Source organism: Amia ocellicauda, chromosome 21, assembly GCF_036373705.1.
Source record: "Amia ocellicauda isolate fAmiCal2 chromosome 21, fAmiCal2.hap1, whole genome shotgun sequence".
NCBI lineage: Eukaryota > Metazoa > Chordata > Actinopteri > Amiiformes > Amiidae > Amia > Amia ocellicauda.
This window is the reverse complement of record NC_089870.1, coordinates 2,169,256-2,195,959: the sequence shown is the minus strand read 5'-3', so window position 1 is coordinate 2,195,959 and position 26,704 is coordinate 2,169,256. Positions and strand designations below refer to the sequence as shown.

Genomic DNA, 26,704 nt, shown 5'->3' with positions numbered 1-26,704 from the left:
ACAACACTATGAGTGATACAGCCTAATGTGGAAAGGACTTTTGTGTCTATTTTATTCTTTCTGCTTTACATGATTGTAAACAGCATAATAAATACACGTTTATGTTAAGAGATATTAGGAAGAGCTAAACGTGTATAGACAACATTATATTTAGACAAGCATGTTCCCATAAGAATACTTTTCCATGTGCAACAATAACAATACATATTTGCTATTTAGTATTATCATCATCATTTGTGCTAGTATATATGTATTTTAAATGACACAACGTGACTCCCTCAACTTATTACTTTTTCTGCAGATTTGTAATTGCAAACAATACTTTTTGCCGTATTATTTATAATTTACTTAGCCAGGGTAAGTTACAGTTGAAACAAAATACACACGTTTCACCATTAATCATACAGCTACAATATAGCAGGTTATAATGTAACTAAAGTGTGCACGTTTCAGTCATGGTATTTATGGGCTTATGGGCGCATTTATTAAACCATTCCTTCATGTTTTAGAGGGAAACCCAGCTGTATTTATTTATTCATTAATTTAACTTGTAAATGGGCACATATTAATTGAATCGTGTTCGCCTTCACACTGATTGTCTCTGTGGATTATCCCTGCACACCATTCACAAAACGACAGCCTGAAACACCCTCCAAAATCGCCACAGCACTGCACCGGTCCTGTGAAATCCAAGTTTTTAATACACTCGGATATTAACTCTAAGCAGTCATTGTCTCTGTACATGGATTTCACTCCATGCTGCTAATAAAACTGTAATTTTTTTGTGATCCCACACGGCATTTAAGATGATATCTTCCGACATAATGTAGTTGATCTCCTCTCTGTCTGTCTGCAAGTCAAGCACACATCTCCACTTCTGAAAGAGAAGTAATTTTTTATTGGGCGTGACGGACGCTTACGGCCTCGTCTGGCAGCAGATAGTTAACCATCCACAAAACAGGGACGAGTCCGGACAATTAAGCCAGTGGAAACACCCGTTTAAGCGTCCGCCAGTGGAAACGGGGCATAAGTGTTGCCATCTGATTTACAATTATTACTTATTACTTTTGTTTTTTGGGTGTAATTATGCTAAGTAATAGCTTACCTAAACATTTCTCGGGGGAACTGTTCAGTGTTACACAAACGGGGCTGTGAGCTGTAGAATGGGAATCTGTTTCCTAACTTCCTTCCTTACAGCAGCTTTGAGAACCCTTTGGAAAAATTGGTGCGTTTATGTGATAGTGACTCAAATGACACTCTCAGCAGAAAAATCGCAGTTAGCCATTCTAATAAGAAGAAAATGCCTGTTGCTATGCAAATTAAAAACATAAATAACCCATTTTGTCAACTTGTGGGCAGACCAAGTATGAAAAATCGGCAATTATGTAGCTGTATGAACCCCTTACATATCATTTTAACATTGTAAATTAAGAAAAAGCTCCCAATTCTTTGCCAATTATTAATTCATTTATTTCTGAAATTACATTCTGTAAATTAAGTTTCCAGAGACTCTCAAAGGTTCTGCAGACTCGCTAAGCCAACATCTTAAGAAATGTATCCCTAGCTCAGCATTTTTGTTACTATCGCATGCAATTAACTATGACAAAGATTAACTACATTGAGAGATGTAGTATGTATGGGCTTATTATAAGAGAAGTAGGCCTATACAATTTCAAATGTGTTGTGATCAAACTGCGTAAAAAAAGAGTTGGAGAGGAATTGCTTTTGAATAATGGTACTTTGTTTATGAACTACAACTACAGCTACAGATCACAGGTATTGTATAGTTGATTTTTTTGTTAATCTTTTGATTTGGTTACCCAGTTTTCTTTAAGTTTTTTCTGTATGTCTTTTTGTTTTGAGCAAGGTGCACTATAATATAAACTTCATTTTGCACCTTAATCCAACCTCTCTATTTCCTAAGACTGAGATCCCCGGCAACAGGTCCAAGCCACAATATATAGAATTAGTAAATAGTTTTACAAAGTACTCCACACCTTGTGTAGCTTTTTAAATTAATTTGGAAAAAATAAAATAATTTTCAGAATAAAACAAGTGTTTGTTGTGTATCTGATTTAAATAAATATCGGGCAGTATTTTTTCATATTTCAGGTTGCTAATTATTTGTCAACAATAAGACCTAATAAACTGGGTAAGGATTTATTTCTTACAGTGTATATGCTGTGCTGTTTGGTGATTGTGCTGTTTGTTGTTTCCTTGGCAGAGAGCAGCGGACATTCCCAATGCCAACGCTTGGCCACTGCAGGCTGGCAGGATGAGCGGGGGAACAGAGCAGGCGGACATCCTCTCAGTGAGCTTCCTAGTCAAGGAGCGATGGAAAGTGGTGGGTATCCTGTGTCTATTGATCACCTTTACACAGAGCTTTTGTAACACCCAGAGAGTAGGTCTTGATCTGGTTTAGGTCAGAAAGCTTTTGAGTTGACCACAACCAACAGCTTTGGAGCATTTGAAACCACAGTCCACATGGCAGTTGCTTCAATGCATTTAGGGGTGTGGTCCTGGTCAAGACAATCTCCTAAACTCCAAACTGAATGTCTGAATGGGAAAGAAAGGTGATTTAAGCAATTTTGAGCGTGGCATGGTTGTTGGTGCCAGAGGGGCCTGTCTGAGTATTTCACAATCTGCTCAGTTACTGGGATTTTCACGCACAACCATTTCTAGGGTTTACAAAGAATGGTGTGAAAAGGGAAAAACATCCAGTATGCGGCAGTCCTGTGGGCGAAAATGCCTTGTTGATGCTAGAGGTCAGAGGAGAATGGGCCGACTGATTCAAGCTGATAGAAGAGCAACTTTGACTGAAATAACCACTCGTTACAACCGAGGTATGCATTAAAGCATTTGTGAAGCCACAACACGTACAACCTTGAGGCGGATGGGCTACAACAGCAGAAGACCCCACCGGGTACCACTCATCTCCACTACAAATAGGAAAAAGAGGCTACAATTTGCACAAGCTCACCAAAATTGGACAGTTGAAGACTGGAAAAATGTTGCCTGGTCTGATGAGTCTCGATTTCTGTTGAGACATTCAGATGGTAGTCAGAATTTGGCGTAAACAGAATGAGAACATGGATCCATCATGCCTTGTTACCACTGTGCAGGCTGCTGGTGGTGGTGTAATGGTGTGGGGGATGTTTTCTTGGCACACTTTAGGCCCCTTAGTGCCAATTGGGCATCGTTTAAATGCCACGGCCTACCTGAGCATTGTTTCTGACCATGTCCATCCCTTTATGACCACCATGTACCCATCCTCTGATGGCTACTTCCAGCAGGATAATGCACCATGTCACAAAGGTCGAATCATTTCAAATTGGTTTCTTGAACATGACAATGAGTCACTGTACTAAACTGGCCCCCACAGTCACCAGATCTCAACCCAATAGAGCATCTTTGGGATGTGGTGGAACGGGAGCTTCGTGCCCTGGATGTGCATCCCACAAATCTCCATCAACTGCAAGATGCTATCCTATCAATATGGGCCAACATTTCTAAAGAATGCTTTCAGCACCTTGTTGAATCAATTCCACGTAGAATTAAGGCAGTTCTGAAGGCGAAAGGGGGTCAAACACAGTATTAGTATGGTGTTCCTAATAATCCTTTAGGTGAGTGTATATATCGTATGACGATAGAAAAACGTCTATCGTTTCATATTATGCTCTATCGTTTATAACGTGGTGTCGCAAATCCCACTCTTTACGGCAATATTTTTCGTCATTAGGACGCTTTGCGTTCTTCCCGGTTCTTCCACACGTGTCGGATGCGCCAAGAAATGGGCATCAGAAACACAAACAGACATGGAGGAGAGTGAACTGACAGAATAACCAAAATAGACAAAAGAACCTTTAATGCGCAAGCGCACACGTTCCGCCCCGCTCTCGTTGCCGGGCTAAACTCGATCTGCAGGCACCCCCGACAGTACGTGATCGCTCCCCCCACCCCTGCTAATTTAGGATATAATTTGTATACAAATTAAAGAATAATATTTTGTTTGCATTTTAATAAATTGCAAAGCAATGCAAACAAAGTTTCATTAGATGGTGAAGTGGTACAACAGCTTTTATTATTATTATTATTATTATTATTATTATTATTATTATTATTATTAACTATTTTGCATTAACACATGCTGTACCGAAAAGTAGAATCGAAACGCGACAGTCAGAGAAGAAATGTCCCTGTCCAGCAGATGTTAAATGCGCCACTATAAACCCGGATGTGGTAAATCTACCTGAATCTATAGCATTTTACAGTTCATGTCTTGCGGGATTACTATTACTTGTGTTATTGTTGTTATGTGTGTCTATATTTATATATCCCATAACATAACACACGTAATAGTAATCACACACCACTTGCGCTGTAATATGTTGCATTCTGCATATATTTACTAAGACAGCCTGCATGTAGTATTTGTTAGTTTTGCATATTTAATGATTAACTAAATACTTGTAGTTTGATGGTCTTATTTTGTAGCTTGATTGGATAAAAACAAGAAACATCGAGATATATATCATGTATCGCCCAAACTTCTAAAAATATCGAGATATTACTTTTAAGTCATATCGCCCAGCCCTAACTTGGGTATATATTCAGCTGAACAGAAAACAAATTTAATATACTTTTCTATCTTTGTGTGTGTATATATATATATATAACTCCTACACTTTAACTGCTAGTGATTGCAACTTTCTGCTAGGTAATCCAATTGATGTATCAATTTAACTTAAAACAAGTACTTGAAATTATCTTTTTTCCTGTCATTTAATCCAATCCAGCCTTGCTCTTATACAGTGGCCTTTATCTGAACATCACATTCTAGAGTGCTTCAGAATTAAAACACAACTATCTGATTGAAAGTAATGACTATAAGCCTGTCCAGAAGATTGTCTTGATTTGAAAAATGATGATGCTGTACCAGAGATGACTGCAGCCAGTGTGTAAGGTATAACATAGAGACCGACCTCCTGAGAGCTTAATGCATGAGTTGGAACATAAAGCATAAGTGTTTCAGATAAATTATAAATCATCCATCTGGTAATCTGTCATTCTCTTTAAGTTAAAAGCAAGACCAATCTCCAGTGCTTTAGAACAAGTTGGGGCTGTGCTGTGCTCTTCTGACTGTGTAAAAAAAAAAAACCTCTTGATACATAACCAATTAGGCCTGCACAGACACAGATGGATATTACACATATTATGGGAATGTTTAATAGTCTTAGTTCTGTATTGGCCCAGTAGCTGAATTTCTGAAATGAGGGAACTCTAACCCAGAACCTGGTATGGTTAGAGGTATTTTGTACCTGTATCCAATTTAAAAGCTGAAAAAAACAGTAAAGGGACACTTACAACCTAAACTTTTCAGTTGAGCTGTTTAATTGTTCAATTTCCTCTCTTATTGTTAAAATGTATTAGCATTTATTTGTGTTATCGCATTTTGGAGCTCAGTTTTGAGTGAACACAAGAAATACATATGATAAGACTGCTCTGGGGAAGGTCTGAAAAGTAGCTTTCTAGGGCTTCTCCAGTGATGTGAGGAGGTACCGCTCGTATCCAACCAAACGAAACAGAAAAATGAAAAGAAAATGTTGAACAAAGGACATCATAATCAAATATTACATCCAAGATCAAAACCTTGGATAGTGGATAATGCAGTAAGGTATTATCATACCTGTTGCACAGGCTATTGTTTACAGTAAATTCTAGATTTAAAAAAATGTATAGATATTATTCACCATGGTAGTTAACCACTGAAGCAAGAACCCATTCAGAATCTCAAAGCTCTATTGCTGGGAACTGTTAAGATGAAACTAATAGTTTCGTTATGTATGTTTTAGGCTTGTGTTGAAAGCCTTATCTGTAAGCCAGTAAAAAAACAAACTTAGATATTGAGAAATCGTGAGCTAGTTGGTTACTTAGCATTTTAAATAACAATCAGCAGAGCAGAAACCAACCGTGTATATGTACATGCCAGGATGTAAAAAGTGGAATCTGAAACTCATCCATCCAATTTCAATAACTGCTTCATCCAGTACAGGGTTACAGTGAACTGGAGCCTAACGCGTCAGACACAGTGAGCAAGGCAGGATATACCCTGACCAGTCCATTTGAGGGAAGCACACACACACCACACACATTACATGGCAATTAAGTGTAGCCAATCAACCTAATCAGCATGTTATTGAGATATGCAAAGAAAGCAGAGCAACCGGTGCAAACCCACATGGACACAAAACTCCATTCCCCCTTTCCAACCAGTTTCTCTAATTTGATTTCTCATTTTTAGTAACATGCACAAAATATACCCGAGGGCAATTAATGTTCCTATTTTTTGTTTAACTTTGTTTAACTGCAGTGACAAAAAGCAATGGGAAATCCAAAGCTAATTTATACTGAGTGTTGCTACTTAGTTATTTTTGCCATTCATTAAATTAGGTTAAAAAATATTGTAACAGTAGCTGTACTGGTAAATAAATCATGATAGCTGAAGTACTGTCATAACTTATTTAAGGTGGTTATGGTTACAGTTTTAAGTAGTCTTGGTTTTTGTTTGACTACAAATATTTGATCATCAACTCAACAAAATATGAAGTTCCAAAGCAGGGACTGTTCAATTAACACAATATTGTCCAAATACCCTAATTGTGTTATTTTGCAGTACCATTTTAAAGAAGTCATGACACTACCTGTTCTGTCATGACTTTGTACCAGTATGTAAAGACAGTTTTATTTATTTATTTATTTATTTTAGAATGTTTCATTCTTTGTACACTATTGCTGTACTTTTCCCCTCAGATCTGTTTCAAACATGAAAACCTGTATAAGGAGGAGCTTCTCTGTTCAGTTCAGGCTGTCTAGTGCAGGGGTTACTGTGGCCAGCTGCATAGTGTAATAATTAGCTGTTCTTAATTAGTGGGTAAAAAAAGAGCAAAATAATTGATTTCACATTTATTCTTAAAATGTCTATATTTCAAAATTGGATCATTGCCAGTGTGAAATTCAGACTGGAGTATGTAATGTAGTTACCAAAATTACACTGAAAAAACAACCTTAAATAATAATTAGTAAGGATTTGGTAAGGTAAAGTTTGGTATGTTCATTTGGAATTGTTGTTATGTTCATCCCCCCCGAGGTGATTACAGAAGACAGATGCCTTTCTTAAGATTGCTTGAACAGACTTGAGTCCATTGACCTCCTTCCAGCAAAAGGAGAGAAGAGAAACAGTCTCTGAAACTGAGCTGATGAAATAAACAGTTGTCTTCTCACCAAAGTAATCCCTGAACTGCCCTAATCCTGTTGATATATTGGTGATGTGATTAAAGTGTCATTTGATACCCCCCTTGCAATGGAAAAAACTCCCATCCTACACTCTGGCTTCTGTGCAAATGTGGATTTTATCTCTGATCACAATGTTATTCCCACACTAGTTCCAGCCCCTTGTCTATAACCCCATTCATACTGAAACAAATGTTGGCTTTTTGGTGGCATTTTGTTTCCAGAAAGGTCTGTGTGAAAGGGTTTATGCTGGCATTTTGACACCAGCAACTTTCCACCTAGTCTAAATGCTAGCATTTTTCCAGCAATGGGTGTGTGTGAATAGAGCAGGAAAACAAATGCCGGCATATGACTATGTCACTCATCAAACATTAAAAAATAAAAAGTTGTTTTGAGCAATCAGTCAATTGCAGATCTGCACACCCAGATACACAATGCAATGAAATGCTTTTTTCTAGTTGATTTAACTTTGTTGCAGTTAGGGATGCACCGATACCAGTATCGGGTATCGGGCCCCACTACTGTGCTCATGTACTCGTACTCATACTCATAGAAATGTTCTGATACCACTTCATGGCAGATCGCGTCTTTTCGTCACGCACTTCATCAGCAATATGCATCTCTTTTGATTTAGATTGAATATTGCTTAATGAGTATGAATCGAACCTGTGCACTGCTTAGAATCAATAACCCATTTAACACATTATTGAGAAATGGAGAGAATATGGCAGAACTGTGAATCTGCCCAAATCAGACCATCCTGAAAAACTGTGTACCTGGGCGAGAAGGGCACTAGTCAGGGAGGCTACCAAGAGGCCAATGCCATCTCTAAAGTAGTTAGTCTTACATGGCTGTGCTGGGAGACACTGTTCATACTGCAACAATAGCCTGGGTGCTTCACAAAAGTGGCCTTTATGGGAGAAAAAAAAACTTGCATCAAATCTCGGCTAGAGTTTGCCAGAAGGCATGTGGGTTGACTCTGAGAGGAAGTGGAGGAAGATTCTATTGTCTGATGAGGCCAAAATAGAGCTTTTTGGCCTCAACGCTAGGTGCTACATGGTGTGATATGGCCAAAATATAGTATCATGATATTTTTCACATTTTTGACAGTATGACGGTATTTTTTAATTGCTATTTTATACTGTTCGTCAAGGAGAAATAATAGGACACAACTGACATTGAATTACGTTCCTCTGTTCTGTGTCAGTTGTATTGAAGCCAAATCATGTCCACACTATCAAAGATGCACCTTTGTTTTGGACAGATTCACCGGGGTCACTTTGCTGTGAAGTTTCACCCACACTCCTCTCCTCCATCTCGTCTTCATTCATTGTGCATTTATCACGTTTGTTTATGTCAACATGCAATACACATGCTATTTTTTTCGATATTTGGCTGAGGCAGCATTCATTCCAGAACAAGGGTCACGTTCGAGAAGCGCAGTTCTGCACAGAGACTCAAGAGGGACGTGTTAAGATGAATGAAAACTACTACTGCCCCCTTGTTAACGGAGGCGAATGTCAACATTCATTACACAATGAAGCTGTGAACAGCATTGTCAAAACCATAGATATAGAATTCTAGTTCGACACTTTAGCCTTGTCAATGCTTTATTAAATAATCACATCAATTATTTTTAAAAATGTAAATCTGATGCACAATAATTAAGCTGTTAAATAAATGATAGGCAATTCTATTCTTTTAAATAAAAACTAAAATAATATAAAAATAAATGAAGTCATCCAATTTCATTGATTTCTGCAGGGTGTGTGAAGAAAGGTGGTCGCGTTCTTGTAGCGCAGATTTGCGCAGTTCTGCGCAGATCTGCAGGTTCCAACCGATCCCATTGGTGGATCCAACTTGATGGAGCTTGAGCTATTTTGCAAAGAAGAATTGGCAAAAATTGCTCAAGCTCCATCAAGTTGGATGGGGACCTTTGGTGAACAACAATTTTCAAATGGGCAAAAATTGCTGTGTCCAAATGTGCAAAGCTGGTAGAGACTTATCCACACAGACTAATGGCTGTAATTGCTGCCAAAGGTGCCTCTACCAAATATTGATTGGGGTGATTTACTTCTGCATTCAGTTATTTTCTGTATTTTTCTGTAATTAATGTATAACAATTTGCAGATTCTATTTTTCACTTTGAAATTATGGAGATTTTCTGTGTTGATCATTGTCAAAAACTCCTGATTTAAATTCATTCTGATTTCATTTTGTAACACAATCAAATGTGGAAAAGTCCAAGGGGGGTGATTACTTTTGAGAGCCACTGTAATGCCTGGTGTTAGGTGCTAAAACGCTTCCTCTCCAGTGGATTGAACAGCTTCTTTAGTGCTTAATAGGAGGAGTCCCTACTCCCCCATGCTGATGCAGTTTACAAGTCTCCCTCCTCCCACCGCCTTCTACAGGACAGTCTGCTCAGATTCGAACAAGTGGGCTGCGATTCAAGAAGTAATTGGAGCCTGGAATGGCTGAACGAAGCACTGAGCAGGAACATGTTGCTCATTAAAATGCTAATCGGCACACAATTTGCTTAACCCCAGCAAGCCCCCAGAATCCTTTGGGCAGAATCTGAATTTACGAGATGTTTCTCCCTTCCTAGGCTCCCAGATGAGATGATGATTTAGCTGTAAACTCTGCCATTTTTTTGATTAGTGTGGTTTATTGTTTAGAAATATTAAGGTATGGTGCTTATTTATTAAACTTTGGCTTTCATCCTGTTTGTCCCAGGTCAGTGTGAAACTGTCTGGAATGTCAAGTGATGTGCTGATCAACACCAGGTTGAAGAAGAAAGCAATTACCATGTGAAAAAAAGCCTACGCAGTGGCCCATGGCATTTTTGCTCACTGTTACAGTAGTGATAGATCTGATGGCTCTAGTCCAGTTTGTAACCTGCGGTGTCACCTCCTCTTTCACAGCTGAAGAAGATTGGCGGTGGAGGCTTTGGGGAAATCTACGAGGCCGTGGACCTGCTGACGCGAGAAAATGTAGCTCTGAAGGTGGAGTCGGCACAGCAGCCAAAACAGGTGCTGAAGATGGAGGTGGCCGTGCTGAAGAAGTTACAAGGTGAGTGTCCACTTATTATTCTGGATGTTTGTGAACCAATTTGTTACCTTTATCCTGCTAATGCGCAACATGGTCACAATATTGCAGAAGGCTCCCTGAAAGGGCTGTCATTTGGTTTTTGGAGAGATCCTGTCAGATATAAAACCCTAGCAACGTTGCAGAAATGTAAGAGACTAGCTGAATGTGTGTTTTTAAATTATGCTAGTTAGTTGAATCAGAAATCAGTCACTCAAGCATTCAAGTGGTTTTAATAAAAATGTGTACCACAGTGTGGCACATTTAGGCCTGGTTTCTAAAAACTAAGATTAGCATTAGTCCTGGACTTCTCAATGGTATAGAAATGCTGCTAATCTGTTAATATATTTAGCGTATACAGTTAATAAAGTACTGGTTTACTGTATACAGGAGAACCAAAGACTGAAAATATACTAATACTAGCTCTGCTTGCCCTAAAAATCACAATATACAAAAGGAGTGTATGTCTATGGAGATTCTGGACAGCTGGTGGCCACAAGCAGGAACTCTTCCCTGGTGTCACTTACAGCTGCACAACTTTCTTTTGTTTGATTTTATTCTGTTACAACCATTACCCAATCACAATTGCATGTTAAAACTTTCCCCAACCAATCAGCGACTGATTTGTGCTGTGCATGTTGTTTTGTACACTCACCTAAAGGATTATTAGGAACACCTGTTCAATTTCTCATTAATGCAATTATCTAACCAACCAATCACATGGCAGTTGCTTCAAAGCATTTCCACTTCCACTTCCACTTCCAAATAATTGAGCCATTGTTTCTCTTTTTACAAACCAGCTCCTCGTAGCTGTATCGTCCTCCATGTTGCGCCAGAAAACGTGAGCGAGCGAGTGAGTGAGGGCGGGGTTATGTGCGGAGTCTGAGAGTGGAGACGCAAAAACTAGCTAGTTGAATAAGCGTAAATAAGTGTTAATGCAACTACATCTCTCTCTCTCTCTCTCTCTCTATATATATATATATATATATACACTCACCTAAAGGATTATTAGGAACACCTGTTCAATTTCTCATTAATGCAATTATCTAACCAACCAATCACATGGCAGTTGCTTCAATGCATTTAGGGGTGTGGTCCTGGTCAAGACAATCTCCTGAACTCCAAACTGAATGTCTGAATGGGAAAGAAAAGTGATTTAAGCAATTTTGAGCGTGGCACGGTTGTTGGTGCCAGACGGGCCGGTCTGAGTATTTCACAATCTGCTCAGTTACTGGGATTTTCATGCACAACCATTTCTAGGGTTTACAAAGAATGGTGTGAAAAGGGAAAAACATCCAGTATGCGGCAGTCCTGTGGGCGAAAATGCCTTGTTGATGCTAGAGGTCAGAGGAGAATGGGCCGACTGATTCAAGCTGATAGAAGAGCAACTTTGACTGAAATAACCACTCGTTACAACCGAGGTATGCAGCAAAGCATTTGTGAAGCCACATTACGTACAACCTTGAGGCGGATGGGCTACAACAGCAGAAGACCCTCCGGGTACCACTCATCTCCACTACAAATAGGAAAAAGAGGCTACAATTTGCACAAGCTCACCAAAATTGGACAGTTGAAGACTGGAAAAATGTTGCCTGGTCTGATGAGTCTCGATTTCTGTTGAGACATTCAGATGGTAGAGTCAGAATTTGGCGTAAACAGAATGAGAACATGGATCCATCATGCCTTGTTACCACTGTGCAGGCTGGTGGTGGTGGTGTAATGGTGTGGGGGATGTTTTCTTGGCACACTTTAGGCCCCTTAGTGCCAATTGGGCATCGTTTAAATGCCACGGCCTACCTGAGCATTGTTTCTGACCATGTCCATCCCTTTATGACCACCATGTACCCATCCTCTGATGGCTACTTCCAGCAGGATAATGCACCATGTCACAAAGGTCGAATCATTTCAAATTGGTTTCTTGAACATGACAATGAGTTCACTGTACTAAACTGGCCCCCACAGTCACCAGATCTCAACCCAATAGAGCATCTTTGGGATGTGGTGGAACGGGAGCTTTGTGCCCTGGATGTGCATCCCACAAATCTCCATCAACTGCAAGATGCTATCCTATCAATATGGGCCAACATTTCTAAAGAATGCTTTCAGCACCTTGTTGAATCAGTGCCACGTAGAATTAAGGCAGTTAAGGCGAAAGGGGGTCAAACACAGTATTAGTATGGTGTTCCTAATAATCCTTTAGGTGAGTGTATATATATAGTGAGGGAAAAAAGTATTTGATCCCCTGCTGATTTTGTACGTTTGCCCACTGACAAAGAAATGATCAGTCTATAATTTTAATGGTAGGTGTATTTTAACAGTGAGAGACAGAATAACAACAAAAAAATCCAGAAAAACGCATTTCAAAAAAGTTATAAATTGATTTGCATGTTAATGAGGGAAATAAGTATTTGACCCCTTTGACTTAGTACTTGGTGGCAAAACCCTTGTTGGCAATCACAGAGGTCAGACGTTTCTTGTAGTTGGCCAACAGGTTTGCACACATCTCAGGAGGGATTTTGTCCCACTCCTCTTTGCAGATCCTCTCCAAGTCATTAAGGTTTCGAGGCTGACGTTTGGGAACTCGAACCTTCAGCTCCCTCCACAGATTTTCTATGGGATTAAGGTCTGGAGACCTTAATGTGCTTCTTCTTGAGCCACTCCTTTGTTGCCGTGGCTGTGTGTTTTGGGTCATTGTCATGCTGGAATACCCATCCACGATCCATGCCCTGTCTGAGGGAAGGAGGTTCTCACCCAATATTTGACGGTACATGGCCCCATCCATCGTCCCTTTGATGCGGTGCAGTTGTCCTGTCCCCTTAGCAGAAAAACACCCCCAAAGCATAATGTTTCCACCTCCATGTTTGACGGTGGGGATGGTGTTCTTGGGGTCATTCCTCCTCCTCCAAACACGGCGAGTTGAGTTGATGCCAAAGAACTCGATTTTGTTCTCATCTGACCACAACACTTTCACCCAGTTCTCTTCTGAATCATTCAGATGTTCTTTGGCAAACTTCAGATGGGCCTGTACATGTGCTTTCTTGAGCAGGGGGACCTTGCGGGTGCTGCAGGATTTCAGTCCTTCACGGTGTAGTGTGTTACCAATTGTTTTCTTGATGACTATGGTCCCAGCTGCCTTAAAATCATTAACAAGATCCTCCCGTGTAGTTCTGGCCTGATTCCTCACCGTTCTCATGATCATTGAAACTCCACAAGATAAGATCTTGCATGGAGCCCCAGACCGAGGGAGAGTAACAGTTATTTTTTGTTTCTTCCATTTGCGAATAATCGCACCAACTGTTGTCACCTTCTCACCAAACTGCTTGGCGATGGTCTTGTAGCCCATTCCACCCTTGTGTAGGTCTACAATCTTGTCCCTGACATCCTTGGACAGCTCTTTGGTCTTTGGCCATGGTGGAGAGTTTGGAATCTGATTGATTGATTGCTTCTGTGGACAGGTGTCTTTTATACAGATAAACGAGCTGTGATTAGGAGCACTCCCTTTAAGAGAGTGCTCCTAATCTCAACTCATTACCTGTATAAAAGACACCTGGCAGCCAGAAATCTTGCTGATTGATAGGGGATCAAATACTTTTTTCCCTCACTGTATATATATATATCGATGTTAACGATATTGTCTCGTCCTCTATCGCTTTTGAAAATATATCGATATATCTCCAAAACTCGATACATCGCCCAGTCCTACGTGCAGCCAAAACCACAGGATAATTTTACTGAAAAACCCAGCTTGATTGGTATTACGTACAGACAGCCTATGGGAATAACCAGAATTCATCAAAATAGTTGAAGAGTGCAGTTCCATTTTTTTAATTCTTTGTAACCAGGAATTTATTCACCGATGGTTCATGGAGTCTGTTAGTAACTTAGATTTTTGCACTGTATTAATAAAAGGGACAGCATTTATATACGAGAACGTTCTTCGAGTGAACAAGTCGATGTTAAAAGCTTGTTTACTGTATTACGCATTTGTCAAGTGTAATTTGCAAACCTTCGACCCACATGCTAGGATGACATAAGAGTTTAATTAAATTAAGAGGACATGGGCTCATGTGGGATACAGGATACTGTCTTATTAATGTGACTTGGTATATAATTCAATTTCTGTGATCTCGTTTATTGAAGCTTTCCTAGTCATTCTACTTTGATCTATCCTGGTCAGCTGTATTTAAAGTGTATTTCCTAGTTGCTGTTTTCACTAGAATGAGGGTTAGTCATACCCCGTGGTATATGTTACATTTTTATTTGGGTTTAAATTGATCTTCTTGCTCAAATCATGAAGATGTTGCTGGTATCCTACCTTTAAAACCAAACAGGAAGAGCACAGCGGAAACCGAAAAAGCTTAATAAAGCCCCCTCTACCCCAAACAAAAATCTTTATAAAGACGCCTGAAATCTTACACCAGTTAAAGATTTCAATGTTTTGCCAACTTACTTCACATTCTGAAAAAATGTCAGAAATGACATTTGTTCACTTTTCAAAATGCCAGCCTTAAAGAGGAACTACACTGAAAATCCATAATTAATAAGTAGAAACATAATCTGTGGAGTGATCTTATCATGTCCAGCTCATTACCAGAAATTACCATGTACATTACCATGTACCAGAAATCAGAGATCGAAAAATAGGTTGAGACGTCATGCGGGTGCTAACTGTGGAGCTACTTTGCTGGAAGTCAATGTGGAAATTCTGAAAAGTCACGAAATTAATTAAAAACGAACATTTTATATATGTTCGATTGCCCCATTTCCCTATTTTTCCGAAAGATCCATCTGATTGTAGCCATAAAAAGTTCTCCAAAGAGCGTGCGCAGTTCGCACTACATTGTAGCCTACACGGCAGTCCCTTGAATAAAATAATCATGTAAAATAATAGCGATAGTTCTGGGTTGTGAAATAAACTTTTTATGACTACAAACCGATGGTTCTTTCAGAAAAAAATGGAGATGGGGCCATTGTACATGCATAAGATGTTTGTTTATAATGATTTTCGTGACTTTTCTGTTTTTCCCCATTGAAAAAGTGCTATACCCTCTAACCTAATTTGCAGCCTGCAGAGAAGTATTACATTAATCAGATTAATTGACTAATTAGACCCATTAAGTAACTGGCATCTGGGAAAGAACCTAAAGCAGAATTGAGTTTGAAACCCCTGCTGTAGATTTCAAGAGTGACTGTGGTTTTGTGGCATATTCCATTGAAAGATGAAAGGATGACATCATGTAATATAATCTGTAAACTCATGCTAACTCACCCTGTATAGGGACTGTCATGTCATGTTGTCTTTTATTTTTTGGTTTTAAGATCTGATAAAAAATAAATGCATGTATAAAATGGGGACTCAGACACAGCAGTTTACATATTCCTTTTGGAGAGAAAAAAAGTATAGCGATGTAGCTTAACAGAAAATGACAAAACAATGAAATCCTTTGAAGAAAGGACAGAACCAGGGGGGTTTGTGCTATTGGATTTGTGCTAATGTATTAATGGAAAAGTTCAAAAGGTCAGTGCCCCATAGAGGATTAGAAATGGAGAGCTGTTCTCACCATCACAGGTAGAAGGAGGGGGGGAATTCAGTGTCTGGCTTTAGCAGTGCATTCTGTGCCTGGGCTTTAGTTCAGGAGTCCAGTTAGCAGATTCACTCTGGAGACAGGGAGGCTTAGTCAGGTGTCCATCTTTCTATTTTTTCTTCTCTCTTCCTCTACTGGAAAATCAATGGTCAGGGATCAGGTTTGCTGTATGATAGCACTAATATGTTTAGAGATTATGCTTCAGTGCAGGTCAATTTGCAGCTCTTCGGAGGGTAATAGATTGAAACACAAGAATCCCACTCCTTCCATTTCTCTGCACTGACACTGAAAGTATAGACAAACTGCATTTAATGCAAAGTCTTGATGCCTACTTTACTATACAGCCTTCTTGCAGAGGCAAACATGATTTTTTTAGCAAAATTGCCCTGATACTTGGTGAAGTTCATTATACCGTTGATCCTAACAGGGGAACCAGGACCAGTGGAAACAAAACATCCCCATAACATCAATAATTCACAACCATATTTTACAGTAGGTATGAGGTTCATATGCATCCTTCTTTTGACACCATACCTACAGATGCTGTATGTGGCCAAAGAGCTCTATTTTCGTCTCATCTGACCATAGTCCCCGGTTCCAGTACAAATGCCACACTTACATTTGTTGGTTGCTCTCAAATATTTTTTCTGCCAATACTTCCATGTAGGCAAATTGCCATGAAGGTGGCATCAAATTGTAGATTTGGAGACTTGGTAATTGCAAGATAACTGTAACTGTAATTCTCCAGCTGTAGCCCTTGGATTCTTCTTTTCTTCCTGAACCATCTTCCTCAGTGTACAAATGCAGGTAGATTTAGCCAGTGGCCAGTAAATCTGTAAATTTTACCAGCCACTTTGGTGGGTAGACAAGTGTACAGGAACTCAACTTTTAGTTGAATGGATTTGTCTGTATGTTTCAACATATGAATTAATTTGTTGACGTTGTAGTGTTGGTATGTTAGTTGATTTGGCAAACCACAATATCATATTTTTTGAAAATATATGGCATCTGGACAGTCTTCGGTCCAGGAGGACATATTTCATGGCAAGCAATGAAGCAGAAATAAGGTGGTTAAGGATGTGGAAAAATAATGACATAATTACTGACTTTGTAATTACCTTGATCAAAGTGTTTCAGAATTATAATATGACAGAAAAGGAAAGAGGAGCAACAAACGCATGAATACATACACAGCCAGCTATTGCTCTTTATTCTGTATTTGCTGGAACTCGAACGCACACTTATGTTTCCGAACGCAGAGCAGCAGTCTAAATGTGATTTGGAAAGGAAAAGTCAATCGTTTAGCCAAGTAGATTATATCAATTAGCTAGCTAGATAGGTCTTATACATTTTGTATTTCGCTGTTGTGACTGGAAAACATTGCCACAAGGATGCTAATGTTAAGGCATTTTCATTGCAGCTCACAAATATATAAAAAATTAAAAAGAAAAACATATTGGTTGGTCAGTTATAGCTGTAATTGCAAAATATTCCTTTATAAAAGAAATAGTCACAACCTTTATAGATAATTTGAAATTGTGACAATGAAAAGTTGTGCTCATGTCTGGACAATAATACGAGAGTCTGACACGAGGTGCGTAAGAGTTGACAGGTCTGCTGTTATGCCATTTCCATACGGCTTCTAATAATGTATTTTTACATAGATATTTATGTAACAAAGTTGTTGTGTTAGATAAGTATTCATCAATTGCATCAATTACAATGTATTAATTTATTTTTAAACGATTTTTTGCTGTGTAGTGGAGATTCTGCTGAAGAGAAGTGTGCGGTTTGTTTACATTGCGTCTTTGCTGGCGTGCATGGTATTGACCAATGGAAAGGATGTTACTGTCTGCCATCATTCCTAGAGATTATATATTTTTTACCCAACCACAGACTGTGACTCTATGAATATCTAGCCAATCCAATGAAATCCTTTTAATGACGTGCAGAGACCCAGAGAAGGGAGTAGCACTGAAGAGGAAGAGGAGTATGAAGAGCAATAATATCACCATATAACACCCCTTCTCATGTGTTAGTTTAGTGTATTTATACAGATCCCCATTAGCTGCCATGTTATTGCATATGTGATTGATTAATTTGAAAAAGATGATCCCGCACAGTCTACTTGCAAGTGTTATAATTCAATAGAATGCAATGTTTTGATCAAAGACCTTATAACACTTGCAAGTAGAAACTGTGTGGGAGCATGTTTCTTCTATCCAGATCCTTTTCCCTCGTACACACCTGTCTAGTCTATACAGGTGTGCAATTAGCTTTTGTTATAGTGATTGATTAATTACCTGAATAAATGCCACGTTTTAACATGTTCACCACACATTTACGCACCCTCTTGCATTTTTGGTGATGTTTGCATTTGGCTGGTAAAAATACCAAGTGGCTGGTAAGTTTTTTCCTTCTACCAGACACAGTGGTAGAATTTAATTTTATCCCCTGCACAGTAGTGTGCAAAAGTTTTAGGCAGGTGTGAAAAAATGCTGTAAAGTAAGAATGCTTTCAAAAATAGACATGTTAATAGATTATATTTGTCAATTAACTAAATGCAAAGCGAGTGAACAGAAGAAAAATCTACATCAAATCCATATTTGGTGTGACCAACCATTGCCTTCAAAAGGTTCAAAGGCAAAGCCAAGCTCCCACTGAACATGCAAGTTGGTACTGCCCACACTGAGTACTATTCCCCATCAGAAGCTATAAATGCACTTGCAAACATCCTTTGTGGATTTGCACAAGCTGTAGTCTGGGAAGGCTTATGCAACTCACACCTGCGTTGGGTTGACTGTTGTTAGTGTCATTGACCTCATCCCCTCCCCTCTCTCACTGGCAGGCAAGGACCACGTGTGTCGATTCATCGGCTGTGGACGAAATGATCGATTCAACTATGTGGTGATGGAGCTGCAGGTAAGGGAGAAAGATGGGGCTTTAAGCCTTGGTGATCCTGTCTGTGTAGTGTGCTGTGATGTACGAAAACATATTTCCCTGGGTGTACTGTAATCTATATTGTTGTGGATGTGTCATTGTAAATGCTATATTGTACAAGGCTGTGCTACATTAAAAAACTCTAATCTCCCTATAGTGCTTCTGCACCCATCTTTTACATCATGAGCCTGATGTACGATTCCATAGATCTCTGTGAAGCTGCAGAGATCAGTATCTGCACTGCCTTCCCACAGGTCATGGAAATCCTGGAAAAGTCTTGGAATTTGAAATGTTCCAGGCCTGGAAATATCATAAAATATCCAAGTTTTGGAAAATTTATGGAAATGTTATGATCATGAATAAGCTTAAGAACTAAATTCATATGATCATGTACATTTTAAAATCTGATTTTACCCTTTTAGGTGGCGAGTCCTTAAACGAGCCGACTGTGCCCACTCTGATTTACTCTTCCAGATATATTTGTCATTTTTCAAATTGTAGTCCACATTTATCCACCAAATCCCACAAACATCTGAAGTTTACATTATATTTGTTGTTACTACCTCATTTAAATGCACATATATGTAGTCATGGAAATTTGGTAAGAAGTTATGGAAAAGTCATGGAAAAGGTTTGGAATTTAATTGGTAAAAATGATTGGGAACCCTGAGCCAATTGGAATATTTCCTACTACTTTCTAGTATTAATTAGTTCAGTATTCTTCCTGATTATATCATTGATCAAATGTAATAAACAACATTAATTTTACCAGATGAAACCATGAATGACATGGTTTCAAATGAAGGGTGCCTGTACATGAGTCTGTGACTGTAGGTGTTGATCGCTGTGCTCTATGGAGTGTTCTGTGTGTGGGCTGCTGCAGTTCTGTGACAATGCTGTGCTATGTCCCTCAGTATTGACCCCTGATTTACGATTCGCCTGTATACTTGTACTCTTGTATAAAATAAATAAATTGCATATTGTACATTTTGTGCCATAGCTAAAATACAGTACCTATCTTCCAAACTTCACAATTTCTAGAGATTGTACATGAGGTGAAATAAGAAGATGTTCATTAGATATATTATACACCTTTAAGTGTTTTTGGGTAATTCAAACATTAGGCTATATGTAGGGCATTGCATTTTTCCCAGTCTATATTTCAGGTGTCTCCAGCTCCAAGGGGTCAATATAGGCTCCTCTGAAAGCAATTATTAATAATTATTCCATTGATGTGCTTTAATCATCCTAATTAATCATTTTATTACCACAAATTATGCACAATCACGTCGTAACAGAGCGCTGTACATTGCTACTGAGACTTATTTAATCATAAAAATCACATTTTATTCAATAGTTTTATGACAATGCATCAATGTTAAAATGTTCACCAGGAAAACTTGCATAATTTGGCAACAAAAGAGTTGAACATTTTAATTGGTTTCAGGAGTTGAAAAATACCAAAATCAAAATCAATGCAGGTAAATATTTAATCTGTACAATACAGAAAAAAACTGTAAATGAATAAAAGGTTTGTTCGCAAGGAGTACTGGAATGTTACTTGAAAGAAACATGCCTCTGTGAAGAAACTTCTTTCAGCGTCCACAGAATTTGTGACACTTTTTTTAACCTTTCGTGTTATATTGGGGAAATTATTTCAGCTTTAATTCAGAATAAATTCAAAGACATTCTACTTTTTTGTGATATTAAATATCAGTGTACTATTGTCTTTTGATCATGTCCAAAGATAAAGTGCAGGTTGTACAAAATAAGTTTTATACATAGTGCACGGTACACCCAGTAGATAGTGTTATATGTATTTGCTCAATTAAATGCTTTTCTTAAAAGGCATCAATGAATTGCATTTCACCGAATAATTTGTCATCAGTTTATAGTTTTCTAATTCATCCCAGTTTCATTGTTGATTTCCTTATTGTTTCTCACATTGCTTTACCCTAAATGGCTACAGTGACGCTTGGAGCATAACAGTCTAGAAAGCCTAGTCTAGAACAACATCACCACCCTAGCTGTATCATATAAAAGTACCTTGGGTGTCTTAACATAATCAAGATGCAGTTCCATCTCAAATCAATACTGCTGTATTGTTTGCTAATGGCTGTATTGTTTATCATCAGGGCCGGAACCTGGCAGACCTGCGGCGCAGCATGTCCAGAGGCACTTTCACTGTCAGCACCACGCTACGGCTGGGACGGCAGATCCTGGAGTCTATAGAGAGCATCCACTCTGTAGGCTTCCTGCACAGAGACATCAAACCGGTGAGAGAGTGGGGAGTGGTGGCTCTACAGTGCTTCAAAGCCACTGGGCCATACTGTCTTAGATCTCAGTTACCTAAATGGTCTCAACAGCTGTATGAATTAAATCCTTTGCTACATCCTGCATTATAATATAAGGTTAATGAAGTATCTGAGAGCTCCATTTGGGGAAAAAAGAAGACACTAGCCCTGCAGGAACTGGATTTTAGATTGTTATCCCTGATTTACAGATTATCCAAATAGTATTACTTTGTGGAAAAAATTATGAATAACAAACATTTCCTTATGAGTATTATGTAGAATGTGTGTAGAGCATTCAAGAGTTCCCACTTTGAGTGATTTAATCAATCAATAATTCTCCACTGCTTACCATCTGCAAAACAGTTTGATCACATAACATATAGATTTGTATGTACGTATTTTATATATAATTATGGACATTTCCACTAGATGGCAATATAGCATGGACATGGTGTCATAGTTTACAATGCAATTTTAGTTTTTAATGAAGGTTATTGCTTAATATTGGCCATCAGTTTCGAACAATGATTTAAATGTTAGCTTGTTTTAGTATTGTAATTGACACATATAATTTAAATAACCCTGTGTACTCTCTTATGAATACTGGTGCTTTTGGAATACAGATCTTTCCCATTCTTGAGGATTATTACATACACCCCTCTTTTGTTTGCTTGAATAGTTGATAATGAAATCAGTTGTAAATTTAGGGAGATGATTATGGGAAGGTTCTGTATTTGTGCACCCCTGCTATTGAACACCATTGTCACTGTTCTCTTTTTTTTTTTCTTCATTCTGTTCTATTTCAGTCCAATTTTGCCATGGGCCACTTCCCCAGCACCTGCAGGAAGTGCTACATGCTAGACTTCGGCCTGGCTCGCCAGTTCACTAATTCCTGCCTAGAAGTGCGACCGGTTAGTCACCCCCACCCTTCCCACCATGACTCTTCAGTGTTTCCCACAGGATTTTGGGAAACTGTGGTGGGGCACCCCACACCCTCTAGGGTGTCTGGGGGCTTGCCCCCCTGGGATATTTTTTTTCCTTTAATTTTCAGTTAAATGCATCAGTCTGGTGCACTTTGACAGGAAAAGAGGCTAGATCCATGAAGAATTCTGTGCTTTTGTAAAGAATCCAATCATAAACCCAATCAACTTGTAAGAGGCTTGAGCCTACATCTGAGCCATCAGTGAAATTAAGTAAAAGCTGTCACATTTGTGTACTGGTGTATTTAATGTATTTTAATTCCACTGCAGTCAATTACTGAGAAGGAGAAAACCAAAATATATGCATCAGTGGCAAAGTTTGCATCCCACATTTGTACACTTAATAAGCTGTAAGGAAGACTGATGGGGGGGGGGTAGGATTTGTTATTTCTTGTCTGTGATTGGCTAAAGTAGAACGTATCTTCGCTAACAATGGTTGCGCTTGTGTACTGTGGATTTCCGCAGTTCTAATTAGATCTGCGTGGATTTGTGTGGCTCCACCAATGGGAATTCACCAATAGGCAGCACTGTGGAGTTGTGGTTAGGGCTCTGGACTCATAAGTGGAAAGTTGTTGGTTCAAATCCCAAGTGGGGCAGTGCAAGGTACTTCACTTAGATTGCTCCAGTAAAATGCCTAGCTGTATAAATGGGTACAAATGTAAGTCGCCCTGGATAAGAGCATCTGCTAAATGACAAATAATGTAATAATGATTACTTCCACTAGAACTTTATCTCAGCTGCTGGACCTGGTAGGTGTACAGTCTTACACTGGCGTGCCAAATTGTGACTAAAGCATAAGACACAAAGCGGATAGTTTGAGTGGTTTTTATGGTATTCACACAGACACTGGGCTAGGCACACCTCACCTATCCTAGCTCCAGAGCTTTAGCTGGCTGCCCAATAGAACGATCATTGGTCACCCCCCCCCCCCGCAGAGTGGTGAATTAGCATCGCTAGCCATGCCTGCCTCTCAGCTGGCACTTAGACTTTGCTGTCTCCAGTTGTGAAAACTGGCGCTAACTGGATGCCTCTTCCGAGTGATAATGAGTCTGAATACTAATTGCAAGTGAGGATAAATAATTGCAGGTTTCAGTCATTTGGGATGGGGTTGGTAGTGAGAATTAATCTATATAATTTATCCAAGGGCTATATTTGTAAAAATATATTGACCACAAAGCTAAAAAAAAAAACATTTCTAATAAGAAATACAAACAAAACAAAAAACATAGCAGCTCATGATAAATTAGTACACCTTTGGAAGTGTAAAGATTTTGTTTGGATTTATTATCATTAAAAATGCTATGAAATGCTTTGAGACTATGGCTCTAAAACTCAACAGTGCAGATTAATGCATGCAGAATGTATAGACAACAGAGGAGTAATCTTTTTAAAGCATTAAAAAGTGAAATTAATTGGCACAAACTTTGTGTAATTTCAATGCAGTTTGTGAAGAATCGACTTCAGCACGTAGTAGTGAGTTACCTTATTGTGTTGAAAAATATGTTTGCGCAGCGAGAGGTTGTCTGAGGCAAGACTATATGTGCCATAACTGCAAAGAATGATTAAAAACGTTTTAAACCAGCCTTAACAAAATACAGCTTGCTTTCCTTTCCAGAAGCTCTGTATAATCCTGCCACTGCTTGTGTCACAGTTTCTTGGGGGGAAGGCAATGGCAGATGCATTCATACTGCTCAGAAAATAAAATTCAAGTAGAACGGAGTCACAGAGTCTCACCTTGTTGACTAGGGGTGAATACATGTTTTGGTGAATTTCCCTATGATTTCAAGCAAAGTCTTTTGTGAGTTGATGCACTGTGTATCTATTCTATACTTAGCCTGCTATGCTATGCTATGCTAGGTACATTATCTTGTTATGCTATATTGAAGGCCAGTAATAAAGAGGAGGAGGAGCCAGTAGAGAAGAGTGAATTACTGAAGGGGGTGAGGGGGTTAATGTTTGTGTATTGGTGAGTGGGTCTGCAGTCCTGTTTAGCGCTTCTGAAATACACCCTAGGGAGAGTGGAAGGAGCTTAATGAGGGGGGATGAGGTTATTATCTTTTGAAAAAACTACTTTAAATTCAAACGAGAGACACGCCAGGCATCCAGATTCCACTATTGCCTTACTAAAAATGTAAGTAAACCCAAGTTTGTGCCACTTCTATACTTTCTGGCTATCAAGATGAAGGCTCTTATCTTGTTTCATGCATTATATGGCAGCTCTTCCTTAGCCAGATGTCTCCTTCATCAGTCTGCCATATCCCATTGTTAATCTGGCTGGGTTGTATGCTAATAAATTAAGGATTCAAAGATTTTACCAAGCTGTGTCTTGAAGGATCCTGGTATCTTTGTTTCTTCATCAAGTTGTTGAAGACTCCGGTAACCTATTTCTTTAAAACAAATAGAGCTTCCTGTGTTAAGTGTTAAGCAGCACTTTTTAGTGTTTTATAATTCAGTTCCTTTTGAAGGGATCCAATGACAGGTTGTCTTTCAAATTTGAATTTCCGTTTTTAATGGACTTGTAAAAGAGACCAAATATATACTCTGACCTCAACTGTCTTAACTATTTTATGTGTACACTGAAAACTATTTTCTAAAAGTAACATTTACGTTATCTAGAAAGTATCATATTTTAAATTTGAAACTTGTTGCTGAGCATTTTTATTGAAGAAGAATCATGTAAAAATAATCAAAATGTGAACTTAGTTTCTTTGTACGATTTGAACTTATTGACCTGGACCTATGAATAGATAACTTCATAGTTATCGATACTTAACATGTATGTATTTGATCATAGATAGGCTGTAGAGGCTTTTTAGGCAAGCCATAAATGTACTAACTTAAAAGAAAAATCACACAGGAGATCAGGCTTTGATTGATGGTGTTGTAGTGATTTTATACAGTGAGGGAAAAAAGTATTTGATCCCCTGCTGATTTTGTACGTTTGCCCACTGACAAAGAAATGATCAGTCTATAATTTTAATGGTAGGTGTATTTTAACAGTGAGAGACAGAATAACAACAAAAAAATTCAGAAAAACGCATTTCAAAAAAGTTATAAATTGATTTGCATGTTAATGAGGGAAATAAGTATTTGACCCCTTTGACTTAGTACTTGGTGGCAAAACCCTTGTTGGCAATCACAGAGGTCAGACGTTTCTTGTAGTTGGCCACCAGGTTTGCACACATCTCAGGAGGAATTTTGTCCCACTCCTCTTTGCAGATCCTCTCCAAGTCATTAAGGTTTCGAGGCTGACGTTTGGGAACTCGAACCTTCAGCTCCCTCGACAGATGTTCTTTGGGATTAAGGTCTGGAGACTGGCTAGGCCACTCCAGGACCTTAATGTGCTTCTTCTTGAGCCACTCCTTTGTTGCCTTGGCTGTGTGTTTTGGGTCATTGTCATGCTGGAATACCCATCCACGACCCATTTTCAATGCCCTGGATGAGGGAAGGAGGTTCTCACCCAAGATTTGACGGTACATGGCCCCGTCCATCGTCCCTTTGATGCGGTGCAGTTGTCCTGTCCCCTTAGCAGAAAAACACCCCCAAAGCATAATGTTTCCACCTCCATGTTTGACGGTGGGGATGGTGTTCTTGGGGTCATTCCTCCTCCTCCAAACACGGCGAGTTGAGTTGATGCCAAAGAGCTCGATTTTGGTCTCATCTGACCACAACACTTTCACCCAGTTCTCCTCTGAATCATTCAGATGTTCTTTGGCAAACTTCAGACAGGCCTGTACATGTGCTTTCTTGAGCAGGGGGACCTTGCGGGCGCTGCAGGATTGCAGTCTTTCACGGCGTAGTGTGTTACCAATTGTATTCTTGGTGACTATGGTCCCAGCTGCTTTGAGATCATTAACAAGATCCTCCCGTGTAGTTCTGGGCTGATTCCTCACCGTTCTCATGATCATTGAAACTCCACGAGGTGAGATCTTGCATGGAGCCCCAGACCGAGGGAGAGTAACAGTTATTTTGTGTTTTTTCCATTTGCGAATTGGAGTCTTGTCCCTGACATCCTTGGACAGCTCTTTGGTCTTGGCCATGGTGGAGAGTTTGGAATCTGATTGATTGATTGATTGCTTCTGTGGACAGGTGTCTTTTATACAGGTAACGAGCTGAGATTAGGAGCACTCCCTTTAAGAGAGTGCTCCTAATCTCCGCTCGTTACCTGTATAAAAGACACCTGGGAGCCAGAAATCTTGCTGATTGATAGGGGATCAAATACTTATTTCCCTCATTAACATGCAAATCAATGTATAACTTTTTTGAAATGCGTTTTTCTGGATTTTATTGTTGTTATTCTGTCTCTCACTGTTAAAATACACCTACCATTAAAATGATAGACTGATCATTTCTTTGTCATTGGGCAAACGTACAAAATCAGCAGGGGATCAAATACTTTTTTCCCTCACTGTAAGCCATTCCATATCTGCAGGTGCAATATATATTTCAAAATAGCAGGAAGTAGTGTTTTTGTTCATGAATGATTGATTTATAGATTTATTTGATTTATTTTGTCTTGCCTTTCAAACAT

The 26,704-nt window shown here is 39.0% G+C and overlaps 1 protein-coding gene across 2 annotated transcripts in view; it reads left to right on the top strand.

Moving 5' to 3' along the window:
* The window catches only part of LOC136716739 (tau-tubulin kinase 2), an 81,507-nt gene that overhangs the window by 20,311 nt on the left and 34,492 nt on the right, over window positions 1-26,704 (top strand). For both annotated transcript variants that reach the window (XM_066694097.1, XM_066694096.1), the window contains exons 2-6: window positions 2,225-2,344; window positions 10,212-10,359; window positions 18,808-18,881; window positions 21,035-21,175; window positions 22,000-22,104. In XM_066694097.1, the coding sequence (XP_066550194.1) occupies window positions 2,276-2,344; window positions 10,212-10,359; window positions 18,808-18,881; window positions 21,035-21,175; window positions 22,000-22,104 (537 nt within the window). In that variant the 5' untranslated portion in view covers window positions 2,225-2,275. The remainder of the gene's footprint in view (window positions 1-2,224; window positions 2,345-10,211; window positions 10,360-18,807; window positions 18,882-21,034; window positions 21,176-21,999; window positions 22,105-26,704) is intronic.